Source organism: Bufo bufo, chromosome 6, assembly GCF_905171765.1.
Source record: "Bufo bufo chromosome 6, aBufBuf1.1, whole genome shotgun sequence".
In the NCBI taxonomy this organism is placed as follows: Eukaryota; Metazoa; Chordata; class Amphibia; order Anura; family Bufonidae; genus Bufo; species Bufo bufo.
Window position 1 is genome coordinate 265,010,296 of NC_053394.1, and position 21,041 is coordinate 265,031,336.

Here is a 21,041-nt window from a genome sequence, read left to right on the forward strand (position 1 = left end):
TAAGACGCACTGGCCCATAAGAGGAAAATAAGAAAAACTATATTTTTAACCAAATGGTGTGCTTTTGGTGGGTTTTGAACTAATGGTGGTCTGTGCATGACACTATTATGGGGGATCTGTGGATGACGCACTGTTATGGAGGGGATCTGTGGATGGCAATGTTATGGGGGAATCTGTGGATGGCACTGTTATGGAGGGGGATCTGTGGATGGCACTGTTATGGAGGGGGATCTGTGGATGGCACTGTTATGGAGGGGGATCTGTGGATGGCACTGTTATGGGGGGTGGATCTGTGGATGGCACTGCTATATATGTGTCACCCACAGATCCCCCCACCCCATAACAGTGCCATCCACATATCCCCCACCCCATAATAGTGGCATCCACAGATGCCCTAATATACCATAGCTAAACCTGTGGGAGGGAGGAGGGGCCGGTGTCATGCAAATGGGGTGGTGCGGTCAATGTACTTCGGCCCCGCCGCTCACTCACTGCTTTATTGCTTAAACATTTTATAATAATAGCTTTAATTGACGTTCCGATCCCCAGCCCCAACTGTACTACCGTACTTACTAAATGTCCTGTAGCAGGCAGAGCAGGGCGGCCGGCCGGAACTCACTGACGTCACGTGCCTGCGCCGCCTAATTCATTCATAAAGTAGGCGGCGCAGGCCAGTCACGTGACATCAGCCGGCCGCCCACCCTGCTCTGCCTGCTACAGTACGGTAGTACAGATGGGGCTGGGGATCGGAACGTCAATTAAAGCTATTATTATAAAATGTTTAAGCAATAAAGCAGTGAGTGAGCGGCGGGGCCGGAGTACAGTGACCGCACCGCCCCGCCACATTTGCGTGACACTGGCCCCTCCTCCCTCCCCCTCCAGCTGATACATCGCAGTCTGTGATGCTAAATGGCAGCATTCGCCCAATAAGACGCAGGGGCATTTTCCCCCCACTTTTGGGGGGGGGGAAAGTGCGTCTTATGGGGGCGAAAAATACGGTAACTCAAATCACCCCCCTTTTCCCAAAATAAAAATGAAAGAACTAAAAAAATAAAAAGAAACACATCATGGGTGTCGTGATGTGCGAAAATGCCTATAGTATAAAAATATAAAAATATATTCCCCATACGGCAAACAGCAAAAGGGAAAAAAGCGTCCAAATTGCCGATTCGCCGTTTTTGGTCGCTTAATTTCTACAAAAAATTCAATAAAAAGTGATCAAAAGTCATACACACCCCAGAATGGTATCAATGAAAAGTTCATATCGCCCCGCAAAAAATGAGCCCCCATACAGCTCTGTACAATTACAAAAAAAGTTATAGGGGTAAAAATATGGCGACAAAAAAATAAAACTGATTTTCCATTTCAAAGAAATTTCTTTGCAGTTTGTACTGGAGGTGTGGCTGACACCTCAGTCGTGCACTCCTGACCAGCTCCATAGGCTGATTTTAATTAGTGTGAGTATATAGCTTAGCCTGCTCTCCCTCATTCACTGGAAGCCATTTGGCACCAGGAGAGATATAGTTATGGACTCTCATTGCATTTGTTGGTGGCCATTTGGCACCAGGAGAAGGTGTGGAGTGGGCTCGACATGCATGTTGGTACCTGCATTCCCTGGATATAATGGAGGCCATTTTGGCACCAAAGATGATAAAAATTAACCACCTCAGCCCCCAGTGCTTAAACACCCTGAAAGACCAGGCCACTTTTTACACTTCTGACCTACACTACTTTCACCGTTTATTGCTCGGTCATGCAACTTACCACCCAAATGAATTTTACCTCCTTTTCTTCTCACTAATAGAGCTTTCATTTGGTGGTATTTCATTGCTGCTGACATTTTTACTTTTTTTGTTATTAATCGAAATTTAACGATTTTTTTTGCAAAAAAATGAAATTTTTCACTTTCAGTTGTAAAATTTTGCAAAAAAAACGACATCCATATATAAATTTTGCTCTAAATTTATTGTTCTACATGTCTTTGATAAAAAAAAAATGTTTGGGTAAAAAAAAAAATGGTTTGGGTAAAAGTTATAGCGTTTACAAACTATGGTACAAAAATGTGAATTTCCGCTTTTTGCAGCAGCTCTTACTTTCTGAGCACCTGTCATGTTTCCTGAGGTTCTACAATGCCCAGACAGTACAAACACCCCACAAATGACCCCATTTCTGAAAGTAGACACCCTAAGGTATTCGCTGATGGGCATAGTGAGTTCATAGAACTTTTTATTTTTTGTCACAAGTTAGCGGAAAATGATGATGATTTTTTTTTTCTTACAAAGTCTCATATTCCACTAACTTGTGACAAAAAATAAAAACTTCCATGAACTCACTATGCCCATCAGCGAATACCTTGGGGTGTCTTCTTTCCAAAATGGGGTCACTTGTGGGGTAGTTATACTGCCCTGGCATTCTAGGGGCCCAAATGTGTGGTAAGGAGTTTGAAATCAAATTCTGTAAAAAATGACCAGTGAAATCCGAAAGGTGCTCTTTGGAATATGGGCCCCTTTGCCCACCTAGGCTGCAAAAAAGTGTCACACATCTGGTATCTCCGTATTCAGGAGAAGTTGGGGAATGTGTTTTGGGGTGTCATTTTACATATACCCATGCTGGGTGAGATAAATATCTTGGTCAAATGCCAACTTTGTATAAAAAAATTGGAAAAGTTGTCTTTTGCCAAGATATTTCTCTCACCCAGCATGGGTATATGTAAAATGACACCCCAAAACACATTCCCCAACTTCTCCTGAATACGGAGATACCAGATGTGTGACACTTTTTTTTGCAGCCTAGGTGGGCAAAGGGGCCCATATTCCAAAGAGCACCTTTCAGATTTCACTGGTCATTTTTTACAGAATTTGATTTCAAACTCCTTACCACACATTTGGGCCCCTAGAATGCCAGGGCAGTATAACTACCCCACAAGTGACCCCATTTTGGAAAGAAGACACCCCAAGGTATTCGCTGATGGGCATAGTGAGTTCATGGAAGTTGTTTTTATTTTTTGTCACAAGTTAGTGGAATATGAGACTTTGTAAGAAAAAAAAATAAATAAAATCATAATTTTCCACTAACTTGTGACAAAAAATAAAAAATTCTAGGAACTCGCCATGCCCCTCATGGAATACCTTGGGGTGTCTTCTTTCCAAAATGGGGTCACTTGTGGGGTAGTTATACTGCCCTGGCATTCTAGGGGCCCAAATGTGTGGTAAGGAGTTTGAAATCAAATTCTGTAAAAAATGACCAGTGAAATCCGAAAGGTGCTCTTTGGAATATGGGCCCCTTTGCCCACCTAGGCTGCAAAAAAGTGCCACACATGTGGTATCTCCGTATTCAGGAGAAGTTGGGGAATGTGTTTTGGGGTGTCATTTTACATATACCCATGCTGGGTGAGAGAAATATCTTGGCAAAAGACAACTTTTCCCATTTTTTTATACAAAGTTGGCATTTGACCAAGATATTTATCTCACCCAGCATGGGTATATGTAAAATGACACCCCAAAACACATTCCCCAACTTATCCTAAATACGGAGATACCACATGTGTGACACTTTTTTGCAGCCTAGGTGGGCAAAGGGGCCCATATTCCAAAGAGCACCTTTCGGATTTCACTGGTCATTTTTTACAGAATTTGATTTCAAACTCCTTACCACACATTTGGGCCCCTAGAATGCCAGGGCAGTATAACTACCCCACAAGTGACCCCATTTTGGAAAGAAGACACCCCAAGGTATTCGCTGATGGGCATAGTGAGTTCATGGAAGTTTTTATTTTTTGTCACAAGTTAGTGGAATATGAGACTTTGTAAGAAAAAAAAAAAAAAAAATAAAAAAAAATCATCATTTTCCACTAACTTGTGACAAAAAATAAAAAATTCTAGGAACTTGCCATGCCCCTCACGGAGTACCTTGGGGTGTCTTCTTTCCAAAATGGGGTCACTTGTGGGGTAGTTATACTGCCCTGGCATTTTCCAGGGGCCCTAATGTGTTGTAAGTAGGTAAATGACCTGTGAAATCCGAAAGGTGCTCTTTGGAATGTGGGCCCCTTTGCCCACCTAGGCTGCAAAAAAATGCCACACATGTGGTATCTCCGTACTCGGGAGAAGTTGGGGAATGTGTTTTGGGGTGTCATTTTACATATACCCATGCTGGGTGAGATAAATATCTTGGTCAAATGCCAACTTTGTATAAAAAAATGGGAAAAGTTGTCTTTTGCCAAGATATTTCTCTCACCCAGCATGGGTATATGTAAAATGACACCCCAAAACACATTCCCCAACTTCTCCTGAGTACGGAGATACCAGATGTGTGACACTTTTTTGCAGCCTAGATGCGCAAAGGGGCCCACATTCCTTTTATGAGGGCATTTTTAGACATTTGGATCCCAGACTTCTTCTCACGCTTTAGGGCCCCTAGAATGCCAGGGCAGTATAAATACCCCACATGTGACCCCATTTTGGAAAGAAGACACCCCAAGGTATTCAATGAGGGGCATGGCGAGTTCATAGAAATTTTTTTTTTTTGGCACAAGTTAGCGGAAATTGATTTTATTTATTTTTTTCTCACAAAGTCTCCCTTTCCGCTAACTTGGGACAAACATTTCAATCTTTCATGGACTCCATATGCCCCTCACGGAATACCTTGGGGTGTCTTCTTTCCGAAATGGGGTCACATGTGGGGTATTTATACTGCCCTGGCATTCTAGGGGCCCTAAAGCGTGAGAAGAAGTCTGGAATATAAATGTCTAAAAATTTTTACGCATTTGGATTCCGTGAGGGGTATGGTGAGTTCATGTGAGATTTTATTTTTTGACACAAGTTAGTGGAATATGAGACTTTGTAAGAAAAAAAAAAAAAAATCCGCTTACTTGGGCCAAAAAATGTCTGAATGAAGCCTTACAGGGGGGTGATCAATGACAGGGGGGTGATCAATGACAGAGGGGTGATCAGGGAGTCTATATGGGGTGATCACCCCCCTGTCATTGATCACCCCCCTATAAGGCTCCATTCAGATGTCCGTATGTGTTTTGCGGATCCGATCCATGTATCCGTGGATCCGTAAAAATCATACGGACATCTGAATGCAGCCTGACAGGGGGGGTGATCAATGACAGGGGGGGTAATCAATGACAGGGGGGGTAATCAGGGAGTCTATATGGGGTGATCACCACAGTCATTGATCACGCCCCTGTAAGGCTTTATTCAGACGTCCGTATGCGGTTTGCGGATCCGATCCATCTATCAGTGGATCCGTAAAAATCATGCGGACATCTGAATGGAGCTTTACAGGGGGGTGATCAATGACAGGGGGGTGATCAGGGAGTCTATATGGGGTGATCAGGGGTGATCAAGGGTGAATAAGGGGTTAATAAGTGACAGGGGGGGGGGGTGTAGTGTAGTGGTGCTTGGTGCAACATATTACTGAGCTGCCTGTGTCCTCTGGTGGTCGATCCAAACAAAAGGGACCACCAGAGGACCAGGTAGCAGGTATATTAGACGCTGTTATCAAAACAGCGTCTAATATACCTGTTAGGGGTTAAAAAAAATCACATCTCCAGCCTGCCAGCGAACGATCGCCGCTGGCAGGCTGGAGATCAACTCTTACCTTCCGTTCCTGTGAGCGCGCGCGCCTGTGTGCGCGCGTTCACAGGAAATCCCGGCTCACGCGAGATGACGCGTATATGCGTCGCTGAGCGCAGGGCTGCCACCTCCGGAACGCGAATCTGCGTTAGGCGGTCCGGAGGTGGTTAAAGTGGGCCCAGCATGCATGTGGAACCTACACTCCCTGAATTGTATGGTAGCCGTCATGGCACATAACAGGTAGAATTTAGTGTTAGGTTCCCGTCTTACAGATATCACCTTGACGTGCGGCAGACGGGCTCAAATATTTTGTACAAAATGATTTGCCAAGCATCTCTAATTTATAAACATAGCATAAGCAATATAATTCATTTTTGTACTTTATTTGGTTTGCAGAGAGCTGTTGCATTGTATGTTTTGATTTTCCATTTTATCCACCATGACTGCTACACATGAGATTGACTCTTTTAACCTCTATAGGGGCAGCAACACAGAGTTTAAAAGCCACCACCCACACTCATCCGTCAGCGTTTCCTGTCCCTATGGGGCATCACACAGAAAGACCTCCCTGGGGGAGGTGAAGAGTTTTTATTATTTTTCTTCCAAAGTCACCTTAAGGAACGGGGGTAATTCGTGCTTCCTTTTTTCCTCCTCTGCCTCCTGCGGCAGCTGCTAAAACTGGCAGAGTGAGTCCATACTGTCACGGATGATGTTGCAGATAGCTGGAAGTTATGAATAAACATCCGACTGGCTTGATCCCAAACTAAGGAGCATAAAGGTGACCCCTATAAAACCCTAAGAGCTCACCCTGACTGCTAAGCACATACAAGGGTCTCAGAGGTAGACGATTGCATGCCCTCGTACCTAGACTGTGTGACACCTGAAAACCCTATAATAGTGAGGGGACACGACCACCGACTCCCTGCACTTAATACGGAGGGAGTCAGGGTCACCTAGAATCAAGCCAGCAAGGAAACACAATACATGAAAGAACTTATGTGAACAAGCAGCAGCAGAAGACTCCAGCAGTGAAAACTTCAATCCAGGAAGTAGTATAAACCGCAAAGTGAGGCAGTATGGGAGGGAATATAAAGGGAGGCAATTATTGTAAATAGGTGACAGCTGGGAGAAGGAAAGGAGTGGACAAAGTGAAACCAAAACAAAGAACATCATGCAAGAGGTACAGAAGAACGTCTGCCAGACCTTCTCAGAGAGCTGGCGGTGACACATACAGGCTGAGTCTCGTCCCTGATAGCGGGGGCCTGTTTTCATGCTGGAAACGGGGGGGGGGGGGGGGTCGTCCTTCCCTACATTGGGAAGCCGACCGGAGAGCGCAGAGACGCTGCACGCCGCTCTGGGTGCTAGCAGCAGTCAGCTCTTAGTTCCAGGCATTGCCGGAGGGGGCGGAGCCAGGTCACGTGGGGAGGCGCAGGAGCGCCCTAATGACGTTAGATGCCGCTTTTTCGAATATAGAGCAGGATATTCGATTCATCCTGGTCTCCACTGATTCCTGCTCCAGCCAGCTACAGAATGTCAGCTCCTGAAGCCCCTGGAAGCCATATGGGAGGCGCAGACCCACCTTCGGTTGCTCCGGTCGTGAATTCCCCTGGGGGCGAAATATTTTTTCAGCATTTTATTTTCATGCTATTTCACTGATACCTGGTTGCTCTTCTTTTTAGGGAATAAAGGAGGCTAGAGTTAAACATAAGATTGCAAGATGTGCAACTTGTTCTATAAAGCTTCCTGAAAATTATAAAAAAAAGGCTTTGCAAGTCTTGCATTAGTGAACTTTTAAAGGAGGAGCAACCATCTATCCTTAATGAAATGAGATCTATGATCCAAAATAAAATTAGTACTCCCTGGTCTCCCTTGTGCCAGTCCCCCATACACCTCCGGCCAAAAAGGCCAAAATATTGATTCCATCCTCCTCTGAAGCAGAGGACATGGACGAGGGGGCCTCCACCTCTAGACTTAAAGTATAACTGTCATATATTTTTTTTTTCCTCCCATATTTTGATAAAGGTGATTAGTATCACATTAATGGCCATCTTCAAATTTTATATTAATTCTTCCTAAACCCTTAAAATCATTCAATTTGTCCCTCATAGCGCCTATTCTCACCTTACCCTAAAACTGCGTTGCTAGGAGAGGTCCGTCTATCTGTTGGCTGCGCTGGAGGACGGGAGACGCACGAGCAGGCTGCCCTGCTACGTGGGTTTATTGTGCGACGGCAGCTCCCTGTCAGAGGTCGGGTGCCTTCTACAATGTTTACATTGGTGGGCAGTGGGCCCCCCCTCCTCCCCAGTAAAGGGACACTGACAGGCCGTTAGAGCATATAAAGTGACATATATTCTTCTATTGGTCTTAATATGCTTAATTAAACTATACCATTATCACCCCTCGCTGCCTTTCCTTTACTTATAAAAAGTGTTTTTATCAATATGCACATTACCTTACTTTGTGCCCAAGACGCTGTCTCCTAGTGCCGCCCAGCTCATTAGTATTCACTGCACTGTGCGGCTTTTTTTTTCTCCCGACGCAGTGAAATCCCGCGCATGCCCAGTACTATCTTCTACTGGAGCTGGAAGGTGCCGGGAACCTTATCCGGCGCAGGCACGGAGCGACGAAATGAGGCTGATGCCAGGAAGATAATACTGGGCATGCACAGGATTTCACTGCGTCGGGAGAAAAAAAAAGCCGGACGTTCTTTTCTTGGGCAGAAAAGAATGTCCTCTCAATTACAGCAGTCCATCTGAAGGGTTTAGAAAATGTAGAAGCAGATTATCTGAGCAGAACAACACTGGACCCAGGGGAATGGTCCTTAAACCAAGAAATCTTCCAACAGATCTGCAAAAAATGGGGCTCACCGCAAATAGACTTGTCCGCCTCTCAGACAAATGCAAAAATAGGATGCTTTTGCTCCCTAAATCCCAGGGAAAAACGTGGGTGGTAGACACCTTTTCGATAAAATGGTAATTGGACCTGGCTTATGCTTTCCCACTATGCAAAAAATTCGAAAGGATCCGGTAACCATGATATTAATAGTTCCCTACTGGCCAAAGAGAGGCAGGTTCGCCATCCTGAAGAAACTAGCCCTAGAGGAACCGTTGGAAATACCGATGCTGGGGAACGTTCTGTCTAAGGGCCCAATTGTTCCCAGTTTTTTCAAGCTGTCAGCCTGGATCCTGAGAGCGAGATCTTGAGAGGCAAAGGCCTCTCGGACAAGGTTATTAGTACACTAAAAGCTAGTAGGAAAAATGTTACCTCAGCTATCTACCTTTAAAATCTGGAGAAGATACTGTAGTTGGTTAGAGGATACTTCCCCGGATATGTCATCCCCATGTATCCAGAATATCTTTGATTTCCTTCAGAGGGGATTAGATCTGGGCCTTAAACCAAGTACTCTCAAAGTCCAGGTCTCCGCCCTGGATGCATTCTTGGATTTTAATCTGGCTAATCATAGATGGATAAGAAGATTTATAAGAGCCGCTTCCAGATTGAGACCATCCTTAAGGGGTTTCTACCACCAGAAATACTATTATGTAGCTGACTGACATTAGCGATGTGATAATGTCAGCACTACATAACAGTATGTTTCTAACATTAGTCCCTGCAGCCGTTTTTGTAAAAAATGCACTTTTATTATATGCTAATGAGCCTCTAGGTGCTATGTGGGCGTAAAATCAGCACCTAGGGGCTCCGTCCACTCACCCATTATCCCGCCCAGGTCCCCTGTTCTGCCCCCCCCCCCCCCCCGCTCCCCTTGGTTGATGCCACGGTCCACCGCATCATTGACGAAATCCCGCGCCTGCGCCGTTCACTTCTGTCTTCGGCACAGGCGCAGTGAGTGAAGGCCGCTCTCCTGATGCCGGCTTCCTCACTGTGACGTAGTCGGCGCAGGCGCAGTGAGGAATCCGGCACCAGGAGCGCATCATTCACTCACTGCGCCGAAGACAGAAGTGAACGGCGCAGGCGCGGGATTTCGTCAATGATGCGGTGGACTGTGGCATCAATCAAGAGGAGCGGGGCGGGCAGAACAGGGGACCTGGGCAGGATAATGGGTGAGTGGACGGAGCCTCTAGGTGCTGATTTTACGCCCACATAGCACCTAGAGGCTCATTAGCATATAATAAAAGTGCTTTTTTTACAAAAACGGCTGCAGGGACTAATGTTAGAAACATACTGTTATGTAGTGCTGACATTAGCGCATCGCTAATGTCAGTCAGCTACATAACAGTATTTCTGGTGGTAGAAACCCTTTAACTCCTAGGACCCCTCTCTGGGACCTAAACTTGGTTCTGATAGTCATTCAGATAAACAGATTTCCAGCACAAAGGAGATAAAATCTTGCATGTTTTTTTATTGAATATTCCAAACGCACACACGGTGCAGTGAAAGAGGTCCCTCCATGTCCCTAGTCAGACCGACATGTTTTGAGCCAGCCGGCTCTTAGTCATGACTAAGAGCCGGCTGACTCGAAACATGTCGGTTTGACCAGGGACATGGAGGGACCTCTTTCACTGCACCGTGTGTGCGTTTGGAATATTCAATAAATAACATGGAAGATTTTATCTCCTTCGTGCTGGAAATCTGTTTATCTGAATGAAGTTTACGCTAAGCTGACCTGGCTTTTCCGTCGCACGACTGAACTGGTGAGCTGGATTTTCATTTATTTATACATTGGTTCTGAGGGGTCTGAAGAAGTCTCCTTTTACCCCTACATCTGATATTTCCATGAAACACCTTTCATTTAAAGCAGCCTTCCTTATAGCTATAACAACAGCTAGACGCCTGGGGGGAATTCAGGCCCTCCTGTAGGGAACCCTCTCTTACAATATGTCCTGATAGGATTGTGCTTAGATTAGATCCTGGCTTTCTTCCAAAAGTAGTCTCTGACTTCCATAGAGACCAGGAGATAATCTTACCTTTTTGCCCGTATTCTCAAAACCCAACAGAAGAACCTTTTCATCTCCTACATGTCAGGGAAACAGTTATGACCTCCTAATTCAGTTTTCAGGTCAAAACAAGGGGAAGGTGGTTTCCAAAGCCTCTATAGGATGTTGGATAAAGAACACAATATCTAGTTGTTACTCCCTAATGGGCCTTACGGGGCCTTCTAACATTAGAGCCCATTCCACCAGGGCAATGGCCTCTTCCTGGGCTGAAAAAGCTGATGTATCGCTTGACAAAATTTGTAATGCCGCTACTTGGTCAAGTATAAATACGTTCATTAAACATTATCGTTTAAATATCTCTGCTTCTACAGACCTGACCTTTGGCCAGACTGTTCTGCAAGCAGTAGCCCACCCTACCGTTTTATCTGGTAGTTCTCATGTGTAGCCGTCATGGTGGATGAAATGGAAAACTGGAGTTAGACTTACCGGTAATTCTGTTTCCTTGAATCCACCATGACGGCTCGTATATTCCCTCCCTAAAATGGAGTATGAAGTAATACTTAAAAAATTACAAAAATTAAAAATAAAAATTATTCTCACACCCACTTGCGTAATTTGTAAACACTGACGGGTGAGTGTGGGTGGTGGATTTTAAACTCTGTGTGTTCCTGCCCCTATAGAGGTCAAGGGGTCAATCTCATGTGTAGCTGTCATGGTGGATTCAAGGAAACAGAATTACTGGTAATTCTAATGCCGGTTTTTCCCCCCAATTTTTTTATCACTATCAAAACGCAAGAAAAACTATACATATAAGGTATCGCCAGATTTGTATTGACCTGTAGAATAAAAGTAACTGGTCAGTTTTATCGTACATCGAATGTCGTAAATAAAAAACCCGTAAAATTGTGGTGGAATTGCTTTTTTTTTTGCAATTTCACCCCATTTGGAATTTTTTCCCCGCTTCCCACTACATCATATGCAATATTAAATGGTGGCGTTGGAAAGTACAACTTGTCCCGCATAAATCAAGCCCTCATATGGCTATGTGAACAGACAAATAAAAAAGTTATGGCTCAGGGAAGGCAGGGATCGCAAAACGAAAACGCAAATAAAAAAAAAAAACTCCGGGGGTGAAAGCGTTAATGTTTTTTTGAGCAGTGTGTTTTATTTTTTTATTTTTATTTTTGTTTTTTTACTGGTAATAATTTAAAACCCATTCTGGTTTTCCCTCCAGTTCCAAATGTTGTGCTTGCTCTGGAGTAGCCATGGTGACATCTTATCAGGTGACTGTCACACTAATGAATGTCCATTCAGAGATGATGCTTTCATGGCAACCCCAGAACAAGCGGCAGTATAATTACTTCCAATTGTCCTAAATTCTTTAGAAGTACAGTAATGTATCAGCAAGCAAAAGGTTCGTCATGGTAATAGCCTTAAAAAAACGTAAGGGATTAGTCTGCCTTTACTCTGCTTTCTTCAAGCCTATGTATCACATGTGTTAGGTTAGCGTAGATATCAGTGTGATGACTTTCTTTTTTTACACTGGGGCAAAACCTAGAGGTAACAGTATTCAGGTTGTGCTCAGGGGGGAAATAAGAATGCATCCCAAAAATTGCAAGAAAAGGCCTCCTGTCATTATTTCTGTTGTATTTAAAACGTAATTTCTCTTTACTCCAGCAAAGTTTTTTTTTCTTTTTGTTATATATTAGTTATTTCTATAGTTTCTGGTGGAAAATGCTATTAGTTGGGTTCACTTAAGGCTGGATTCACACATCCACATTTTGCACCACAATTTTAACTGATCTGAACTCAGAGCATCTTGGGGATCTATGATGCCGTGAGTTCAGGTAAGTTAAAGGGCATCTGTCCACAGATTTGTACCTATAAACCTGGCTGACCTGTTGCGAGTGCGCTTGGCAGCTTCTTAGCAATGCGGGCACGTATGAACATGGGACCAACACAGATGCCTTCAGCTGCCATGCGCACATGTAACAGGTCAGCCAGGTACAAATGTGCTGACAGATTCCCTTTAAACCCTTGGTCGGCCCCTAACAGATCAGATTAATACAGATGTTTAATACATCAGGAAGACAGATGTGTGGATCCCAGTTACACAGGCAAACACGCTTTAAGAGGCTCTTTCCTCATCATTGCTGTGTGTAAGCACGTTCCCGTGATCGGCTGACAAATAAGCAGACGCTCCCTTGTCTTTGATAGCATCTTTTATGCAAGCAGAAAAATCCTTGGTTGTCAGCAACACATTTCGCCTTGTAAACAGAGATGTGCTGCCGGCAGTAAAACTGTATGTGCCCGTATGATGGGTAGTGCGATTGCTCCATGTAAATGTCGATAGTGACTGGGTCTTCAGTCTCTATCCCATCAGCATTCAGAATCCTGGTAACACACATCAAGTGCATAGATCTGTATGTTATGTGTACATTTATGAATACCCGTTTGTGCTTTTTGGTCTAAGTATTGTCATTTTGCTTTATAGGTCAGGTCATTTATTATTCGTCATTTTACTGTTGTCACTGATTGGTGCAATGGTCATGGGTCTCGGGCTGTTTTTTTTACACCTCTTTAATGTGTATCACTTTAGTTATATGGATAATAAGATAAAAAGGTCTAATACAGGCCAAGTTTTAGACAGCTGATTGGGATTGTGTTACAGAAATGAGACATGGCAGTGCTGCAAACATGCCTAGTAATGAAAACATTAGCGAAAGGTCATGTTTCATCCGTGTTTCACGGACCATTTATAGGAGAGGCTTTGAAAATTAACTTTCAGCTGTGCAGTGTCCGTTGAACATGGATGACGCACGGAGAGCAAAAAACGGACACGCGGACCAGACACACATTCTTCATGGCTGAACCCCTGACCATCTTATCATGGACTTCATCACGGACGTGTGAATAAGGCCTTCGTTGTATGTGTCTACAAAATCTGCACGTCTGCTACCCCAGCTTGGCCACGCTGTGCCCGGTCCCTTTTTCATTTGCATGTTTTGAACCTTAAAGGGGTTCTCCAGGAATTAAGAAAATGAAAATACTTAAATATTACTTTATTATAAATATTTTCCCAAATACCTTTCATTAGTTATAATGGCTAATTTTGTCTGGGGAGCAGTCATTAGGAGATATTAAATGGCTGCCGTCCTATTAGTACACACAAAACCTGTCCTAATCACAGAGCAGGACAAGTTACTTCACAACACTGAGGTAAAGAGCTGCCTCATCCTCCTCTCCTTGTTGGGGATTATGATCCTGAATACAGCTGATAAGATCTTCAACTGAATCTCTGTAGGAATGGAGATTATGAGGAGACATGACTGTGGTAATGTGGGTCTGTGGTATGGGAGACTGCATACAAGTGCTGCTGCTCATCAGCCATATCCCCACCCTCCTCTCTGTACTTCGTCTCCTCATGAACGCCATTCCCACAGAGATTCATTTTATCATCTGTATTCAGGATCATAATCCATGACAAAAAGAGCAGAGAGAAGGATGAGGCAGCTCTTTAGCTCAGTGTTGTGAAATAACGTGTCCTGTGTGATTAGGACAGGTTTTGTGTGTAATAATAGGACGGCGGACATTTTATTTCTCCTAATCATTGGTCCCTAGACAAAACGAGCCGTTATAACTAATGAATGGTATTTGAGAATATACCGGTATTTATAATAAAGTAATATGTAAGTATTTTCTTTTTTTTTAATTTCTGCAGAACCCCTTTTACCTGAAAAAGTCTTCCCATTTGAAGTAGTGCTTCACAGGGGTTAAAATGTCTACATCTGTTAGGGTGTCCTAAGGTAGTCTGATGCCCATCGTACAAACAGCATACCAAACTGGGCTCTCCAGGGAGTCGGCACCTTGCCCACTTACGTCTGTACAATCCTGATTTTCATTGTAGTTCAATGCCCTTGCCTGGGTGAGTTGTGAACCTTGTGATATCTTGTATCACAACCTAAATACCTGTTCTCTTTTTGTTACAGATCTATCGGAAATTGAGCCCAATGTATTTCTTCGTCCTTTCTTAGAGGTAATTCGTTCGGAGGACACCACTGGCCCCATTACAGGGCTTGCTCTGACCTCTGTGAACAAGTTTCTTTCCTATGCATTAATAGGTACGTATCTACACTATGAGGTTCAGGCTTTGTGGAAATTCATTGCTCATCATGTTCTTTCATCTAAAGACAGTTTGTTAATTTCAGTTTTACTTTTGATTTGCAGTACGTAAAGAGGAGATTCTAGTAAGCTGTCCATGTCATACACGTACTGCCCTCTGGTGGAATGCTTTATTAGGGCAGCATGCTAAGAATTCTGCCACAAGACTTTAACTTAGAGATGACAAATCATATGCAGAGTGACGACCAATCTTCTGATGTAATAATCATCTTTATATGGCGCCACCATATTCTGCAGCGCTTTACAATTCAGAGGGTTCATGTACAAAACAAAGGGCATCACAACGTAACTGGCTAATATATAGCTGAAACACTGGGAGTTAAGGACCTGCTCGCAAGAGCTTACAATCTATGTACCAGGTTGACATTTCTGAAAATGGTGTAGATAGGATAAGTTACTGTGATATATGGTCTTAAGTCACCATTATCGGCCACACTGCTGACTGAGAGTGATTGTTTCCTTACAGCTAGGCATTACCTATGGTTTAATGGGCTCCGCAACCTCCGGCACTACAAGCTGAAACTACAACGCCCAGCATGCGCACTTGTTTGGCTGTGAATGGAGCATGCTGGGAGTGGTAGTTTCCCAATAGCTGGAGGTTGCTGACCACAGGTGTAGAATGTGTTCGTCTTTAGATTAAATGGAAGACTTGTAGGTAACACTGATGTTTTCTGTTCTGTAGATCCAGTCCACGATGGTACAGCTGAAGGAATTGAGAACATGGCAGATGCAGTTACACACGCCCGCTTTGTTGGCACCGACCCAGCCAGCGATGAGGTTGTGCTGATGAAAATCCTACAGGTAACTCGAGAGAGGGGACTGCATCCCCCCTGTCCTTATTCACGGGGCAATTAGATGAATTACTTAAGCTCTTTGTATCCTGTTACACGGAGACACAGGCCATGTTTTGACTCTGGAAGAGATTTGCGCCTAATGTTATTTTTAAACAGGGGTCTCATGTACCTGAGGTAAAAGCTTTTTCAAATAAAAGATAATTAAACGCTTCAATTAATTGATTTCAAGCATTTGTCAAGCTGCAGCAGAAAAAGTCCTGGGAGGGAGGGCAGAGAATGCTGAAAATCATCAGTGTAATTGAAAAAGGAGTAAGCGCAGGTTATCTGCTTACTATAGGATGCACACTCACTTGTCTGGTCACGAAATAACCACCACGCTTTAGGCCCACTGGATTAGGACTCTGGCTTTTTACGCTTTTGGTAAATGACAACTTTTCAAAGTTTATAGGAAAATGAATGTAACCAATGGTAGATATTTATGCACCAACCTATATTATTCTTGAACTATTTTCAGGTTTTGCGCACCTTGCTACTCACCCCAGTAGGAGCTCATCTGACCAATGAGTCTGTGTGCGAGATTATGCAGTCCTGCTTCCGTATATGCTTTGAAATGAGACTGAGCGGTAAGTACTTTCTGAAAGGTAGGACACTGAAATGATGGCATGTATGACTGGGTTCTCTTTTAGAACGCAAACATTTAAAAGCATAGTTTCATCTAGACAATGGAAACCCCTGACATTGGGAGCGATCCTGTTACACCCTTTAAATTGAATGGGTGACCGTTTTCAGTGGGAATTCATTCAATAATGACCATGTACCCTAGAGGAATTGTCCTAATGGAGAGTAGCTTTAATAAAATTTAAAATAAATGCCGATAAGCAGAAGATTGTTGGGAAGGAAGCGTTACTTCCTGACAGTTGGCAGGTGAACGCATTTACATGCAACAATCACTTCCACAGTATGACGAGGGATCACTATTGTGATCGCTCGTCCTCATACAGCTGCATTGTTTGTTGGCAGCAGATCGCTGTTTAGACAGCACGATCTGCTGCCCAGAAATTATAATTTAGGTCCCTGCACGAACAACAGTTTTACCCGATGAACAGACAGATTGTCGGAAACTAACGTTCCTGTGAATATCTGAGCATCTAAAACCACCTTATGAGAGCCAAGCACGTTTGTTTCAATTCAGTCAGCGTCTGGATGCCATGTCTGTCTGGGGGATCTTTGTGTTGGGGTCTCAGAAGTGGATAAATATCTGAAATGGAAATACTCTTTTAAGGGATCCTTCTCACACATATATGCTCTAGTGGTTTTTGATCACAAAAAATACGCCATACAGTTTCTTCATTGTGTTATTTTATATCCTTTTGGGTTTTTTAAGCAATGTGTGGGGAGAATGAAAAAACACCAGAAAAAAATGTTGCTTCAATATGCTGCATTTTTTTTTTTTTACAAAAAACAACAAAATACCCATAGACTTGTAGCAAACATCTGGCGGAGCAAAAATTCAGGTGCAAAATGACACTAAAAGCGCAAAATTGCAGAAAAACACCTCAATGTGTGAATCCACCCTTACGTCACTTTCACACGCTCAATATTTGTACTTAATGGCTCTACAGTATTACTAAACTGGCAGAGCAAAGCACAGAAGGTCTGATTATAAGGGCACGGGAGGAAGCAAGCTTCAAGCATGGGATAAGTAGGAAGATACATTTCAGTAAACGGGCCTAAAGGTTTATGCACCCAACCAGTGTCTGTCTTCCAGCCCTTAGTGTCCGTGTTGCTACATCAGCTCCACAGCACCATCTGGTGTTCCACATGTGGCACTCGGCAAGTCAAGGGGTGAACGCTGGCCTGGTTTTAATAAATTTGCCGTAATCCTCTGTAAACAAAGACTGGAGGGGAGAGCGCTTGCAGAAGCCTCTTGATAATATCACACAACGTAATGACACCTGTGTTATTTGTTTTTGTCTTCGCAGAGTTATTGAGAAAATCTGCAGAGCACACTCTTGTCGACATGGTGCAGCTGCTCTTCTCAAGGTAAACCCTCTTGTGTTTGCCTGTGCCTTGCTGACACGGCCCCCTGAGGACTGGCATATTCTACACTTATATGGGGTCCACAGGCCAGGATGTGCTGATAGTCATCTATCTTGGAGTGTGGACAAAAGAAAATAAGAGTAGGACCTTGAGCTCATGCTGCTAAAACCCAAGTTCAAGGTTGGCTTGATGACCTGCAGATGAAAAAGTCATTTGCAGTGATCAGGTCTTGGTTTTATGGGCCGGCCTTCTAATCTTTGATGTGCATTTTCAAAATGGATCATTTTCTTCAAACATGTATGAATTTCCTCTGATGTTTTTGGCTGCCTTGGCTTTGTTTCCATTGTAAAATTTGAACTTATGATGAAAACTGAGCATGAAGAGTGGGTTTGGTGACTGTAATCAGATTTTTTTTTTTTTTTAGAATCGTGTAGCCTACACTGCTGTTCTTACCATCAAAAAATACAAGAACCCTGATCTTTCAGATCCATTGGGATTTGTTTAAATTGGATGGGTCATAGCTGTCATGACTCTTTTGAGAGCTGGAGCCATGATGCTAATTTTGAGCGGAGCCTTTTTCTTCAAACCTGGACTATCAAAGGGAACCTGTCAGCAGGATTTACACCTGTCAACTGCTCCCACCACCACCATTTGTGATCTGAAGATACCTTTCTAAAGTTGTATCCATTATAAGATTGCAATTCTGCATACTTTGTAGAAGGTACTCACATCCCCTTACAAAAGCAGACACTCTCTAAGCATGTACCAGTTTTCCACTGTACCACACAAGCACCATATATCATGCAGCCTGTGAGAGATGTCCTCCATGTCTGTCAGCAGACCTTGGGCTGACTTAGCGAAGATTGACTGGGACATTTAGTCCAAATCCACCAAGTGAAGCCTTCAGTTGTCATGGGAGATTTTCAAAGTATTTTTTGTATTGTATTATATTGTATTTTTATGCAGGGCCGCAGTTGACTTGTGGATACAACTTTTAGAAAGATCTTTTGAGGCCACAAATAATGGTGGGAACAGTTTATAGGGGTAAATTCTGCTGACAGATTTACTTTAAATAACGGAAGATAAAACAGCCGCAGAAGAATTTTATCTGTTCCATTGTTGGTTTTTTATGTTGTATGTTTTACCCCAAAATAAACTTCAGTACTAAAAACATCGTCAATAACTATTACTTACTTTGTGCTTTTATGCACAGATCCAATTTTGGGGTCACATAATGTACTGTATATAGGCCCCTTACAGAAATGCAGATAGTTTGTGCATCCCTCTTTACAAAATGGTAAAATTTCTTTCCTCTATTTGATTATTTTATCATGAAGAGATGCACATGTAACTTTAGAGGAGGAAACGAGGCGCATAGGTTCACCAGGCTGATATCCGTGATATACATAGAAAATTTGCGTGGCTGTCAACCGGTCACTAGAAATTTGTTAAGCAAAGTTTAAGTGGCATCTTGCGTGACCCTGCAAACTAAACAGTCACCAGCTGTGTCACCTTGGCCTTTTGTACTGTAGAGGTGAAAAGTCATATTTAGTCTGGATGTGATGAGACTGAGAAGGACGATACCACTCATGCTTCCATACATATAGTCATAGAGACCTACATTGCTAGCATTTAAGGGAACTAGCAACTTCTGCAGTAGACAAAACATTTAGAAGGGTCATCTTGGGGTAACCTGCTTAAAACGACTTATATAAAACAAAAGGCCTGATTGTACAATGATCGCTCGTACAAATGAGCTCAGCCATTGCCATGTGTAGTCATGGCAACAAATGATAACTGATTCATATGTTGATCACATAATATATGCTGACCTAAAAATCATCATTGCTTGGCAGCCCATCCCTCATGTAAATGAGCATCAATGTGGTTGGCAAGATATATTTATGGTATCTTCTTGGTTGAGCTGGTACCCAAACTGCAAAAACCCTGTACTGCCGTGCATGAATGGTGGATTTTCTGGAATCGGGCAAGGGAAATCTGGGGGTGGAAAGTGGGCATAAAAAAAAACATCAATAGGTCACAGAGAAGACCACTAAATGAGAAACCACCTATTGAATCAAGACAGGTATACAGAAACATCAGATAAGGAAGAGGTGAGAGACGGGATCTGGGAAAGCACACTAGGCAAATGTATCGGCGTCCTGTCTCTAATCTCTACCTAAAGGGGACAACTGCCCCAATAAGGGCGATCCCAGAACCTAGCCCTAATGTTTCGTGTTTCACCCTATGTAGATAAAGAGAAATACACCTTTTTATAAACGACAGGAAGAAACATTGTAGAGATACGAGAGACCATAATGACTGAAACATATAACAATAATAGATGTTCATCCAAAATGATAAGTCTCCACCTCTGACTCGTCTCCCTGTGGAGAGATGCCACCATTCATCAGGGAGCGACGGCACATGTGAAAAAATACCCAAATATAGAGTAACAGGTACAGAACCAGAGTAAAAAAAAAACATAAGTAGAATATAAACCTAAACATGCATGGTATAAATGCATATAGCATACTTGCATGTCTCAGAGATGGAGATGATTAGTTGAGCACAGAGTTTGATGCAGGAGATTATAATTTAACAGTACACCCCCTTACCCTGCTATAAATCCCTTTTTAGGGTACTTTCACACTAGCGGTTTTCTTTTCCAGCATAGAGTTCCGTCCTAGGGGCTCTATACCGGAAAAGAACTGATCAGGCATATCCCCATGCATTCTGAATGGAGAGCGATCTGTTCAGGATGCATCAGGATGTCTTCAGTTCAGTCTTTTTGACTGATCAGGACAGAGATAAAACCGCAGCATGCTGTTTTATTTCCGGCCAAAAATCCGGAAAACTTGCCGGAATGCCGGATCCGTCATTTTTTTCTATAGGAATGTATTAGTGCCGGATCCGGCATTCAAAATATGGCAATGCCAGATCAAAAAATGTGAAAAAAATTAATGCTGGATCCGTTTTTCCGGATGACGCCGGAAAGACGGGTCCGGCATTTCAATGCATTTGTAAGACGGATCAGAATCCTAATCAGTCTTACAAATGCCCTCAGTTGGCATACGTTTTGAAACTGCCTGCATTAATCCTCTGCTGTAAGTGTAAAAGTACCCTAAGGCCACATCTTTTTTTTAAAATTGTTTATTTTATTGATTTTTTTATCAATGAAAAAATAGTACAGGTACATTGTCTCATTGCTAAGGCCACATCTTGAATATGAGATTGGGTTTTGGGCCCCACATCAGGAACTGGATCAAAGGCGGGCGACCAGATTATCAAATAGGAAGAACTCTTATAACAAGAAGCTTGGAATTTTGGCTTGCTCATCTTGGGGAAAAAACACCGTAGAAGTGATCTCATTTACACATACCAGTACAAAGCACTGGCACATGATTTACTTGTTCCAAGGTCTTTACATGCAAGATGTGGTGATGGCAGACACTATGTCTACATGCCAAATGGCACTGAGGGTTATAATTAATGTATGATTGATTGGGGAAGATTAAACTTGATGGACGTGTGTGTTGTTTTTTTTGTTT

The 21,041-nt window shown here is 43.1% G+C and overlaps 1 protein-coding gene across 5 annotated transcripts in view; it reads left to right on the top strand.

Annotated features, from left to right (window-relative positions):
* Positions 1-21,041, top strand: part of GBF1 (golgi brefeldin A resistant guanine nucleotide exchange factor 1) — a 191,711-nt gene that overhangs the window by 89,546 nt on the left and 81,124 nt on the right. For all 5 annotated transcript variants that reach the window (XM_040438681.1, XM_040438677.1, XM_040438679.1 and 2 more), the window contains exons 4-7: positions 14,464-14,595; positions 15,339-15,457; positions 15,965-16,073; positions 17,433-17,493. In XM_040438681.1, the coding sequence (XP_040294615.1) occupies positions 14,464-14,595; positions 15,339-15,457; positions 15,965-16,073; positions 17,433-17,493 (421 nt within the window). The remainder of the gene's footprint in view (positions 1-14,463; positions 14,596-15,338; positions 15,458-15,964; positions 16,074-17,432; positions 17,494-21,041) is intronic.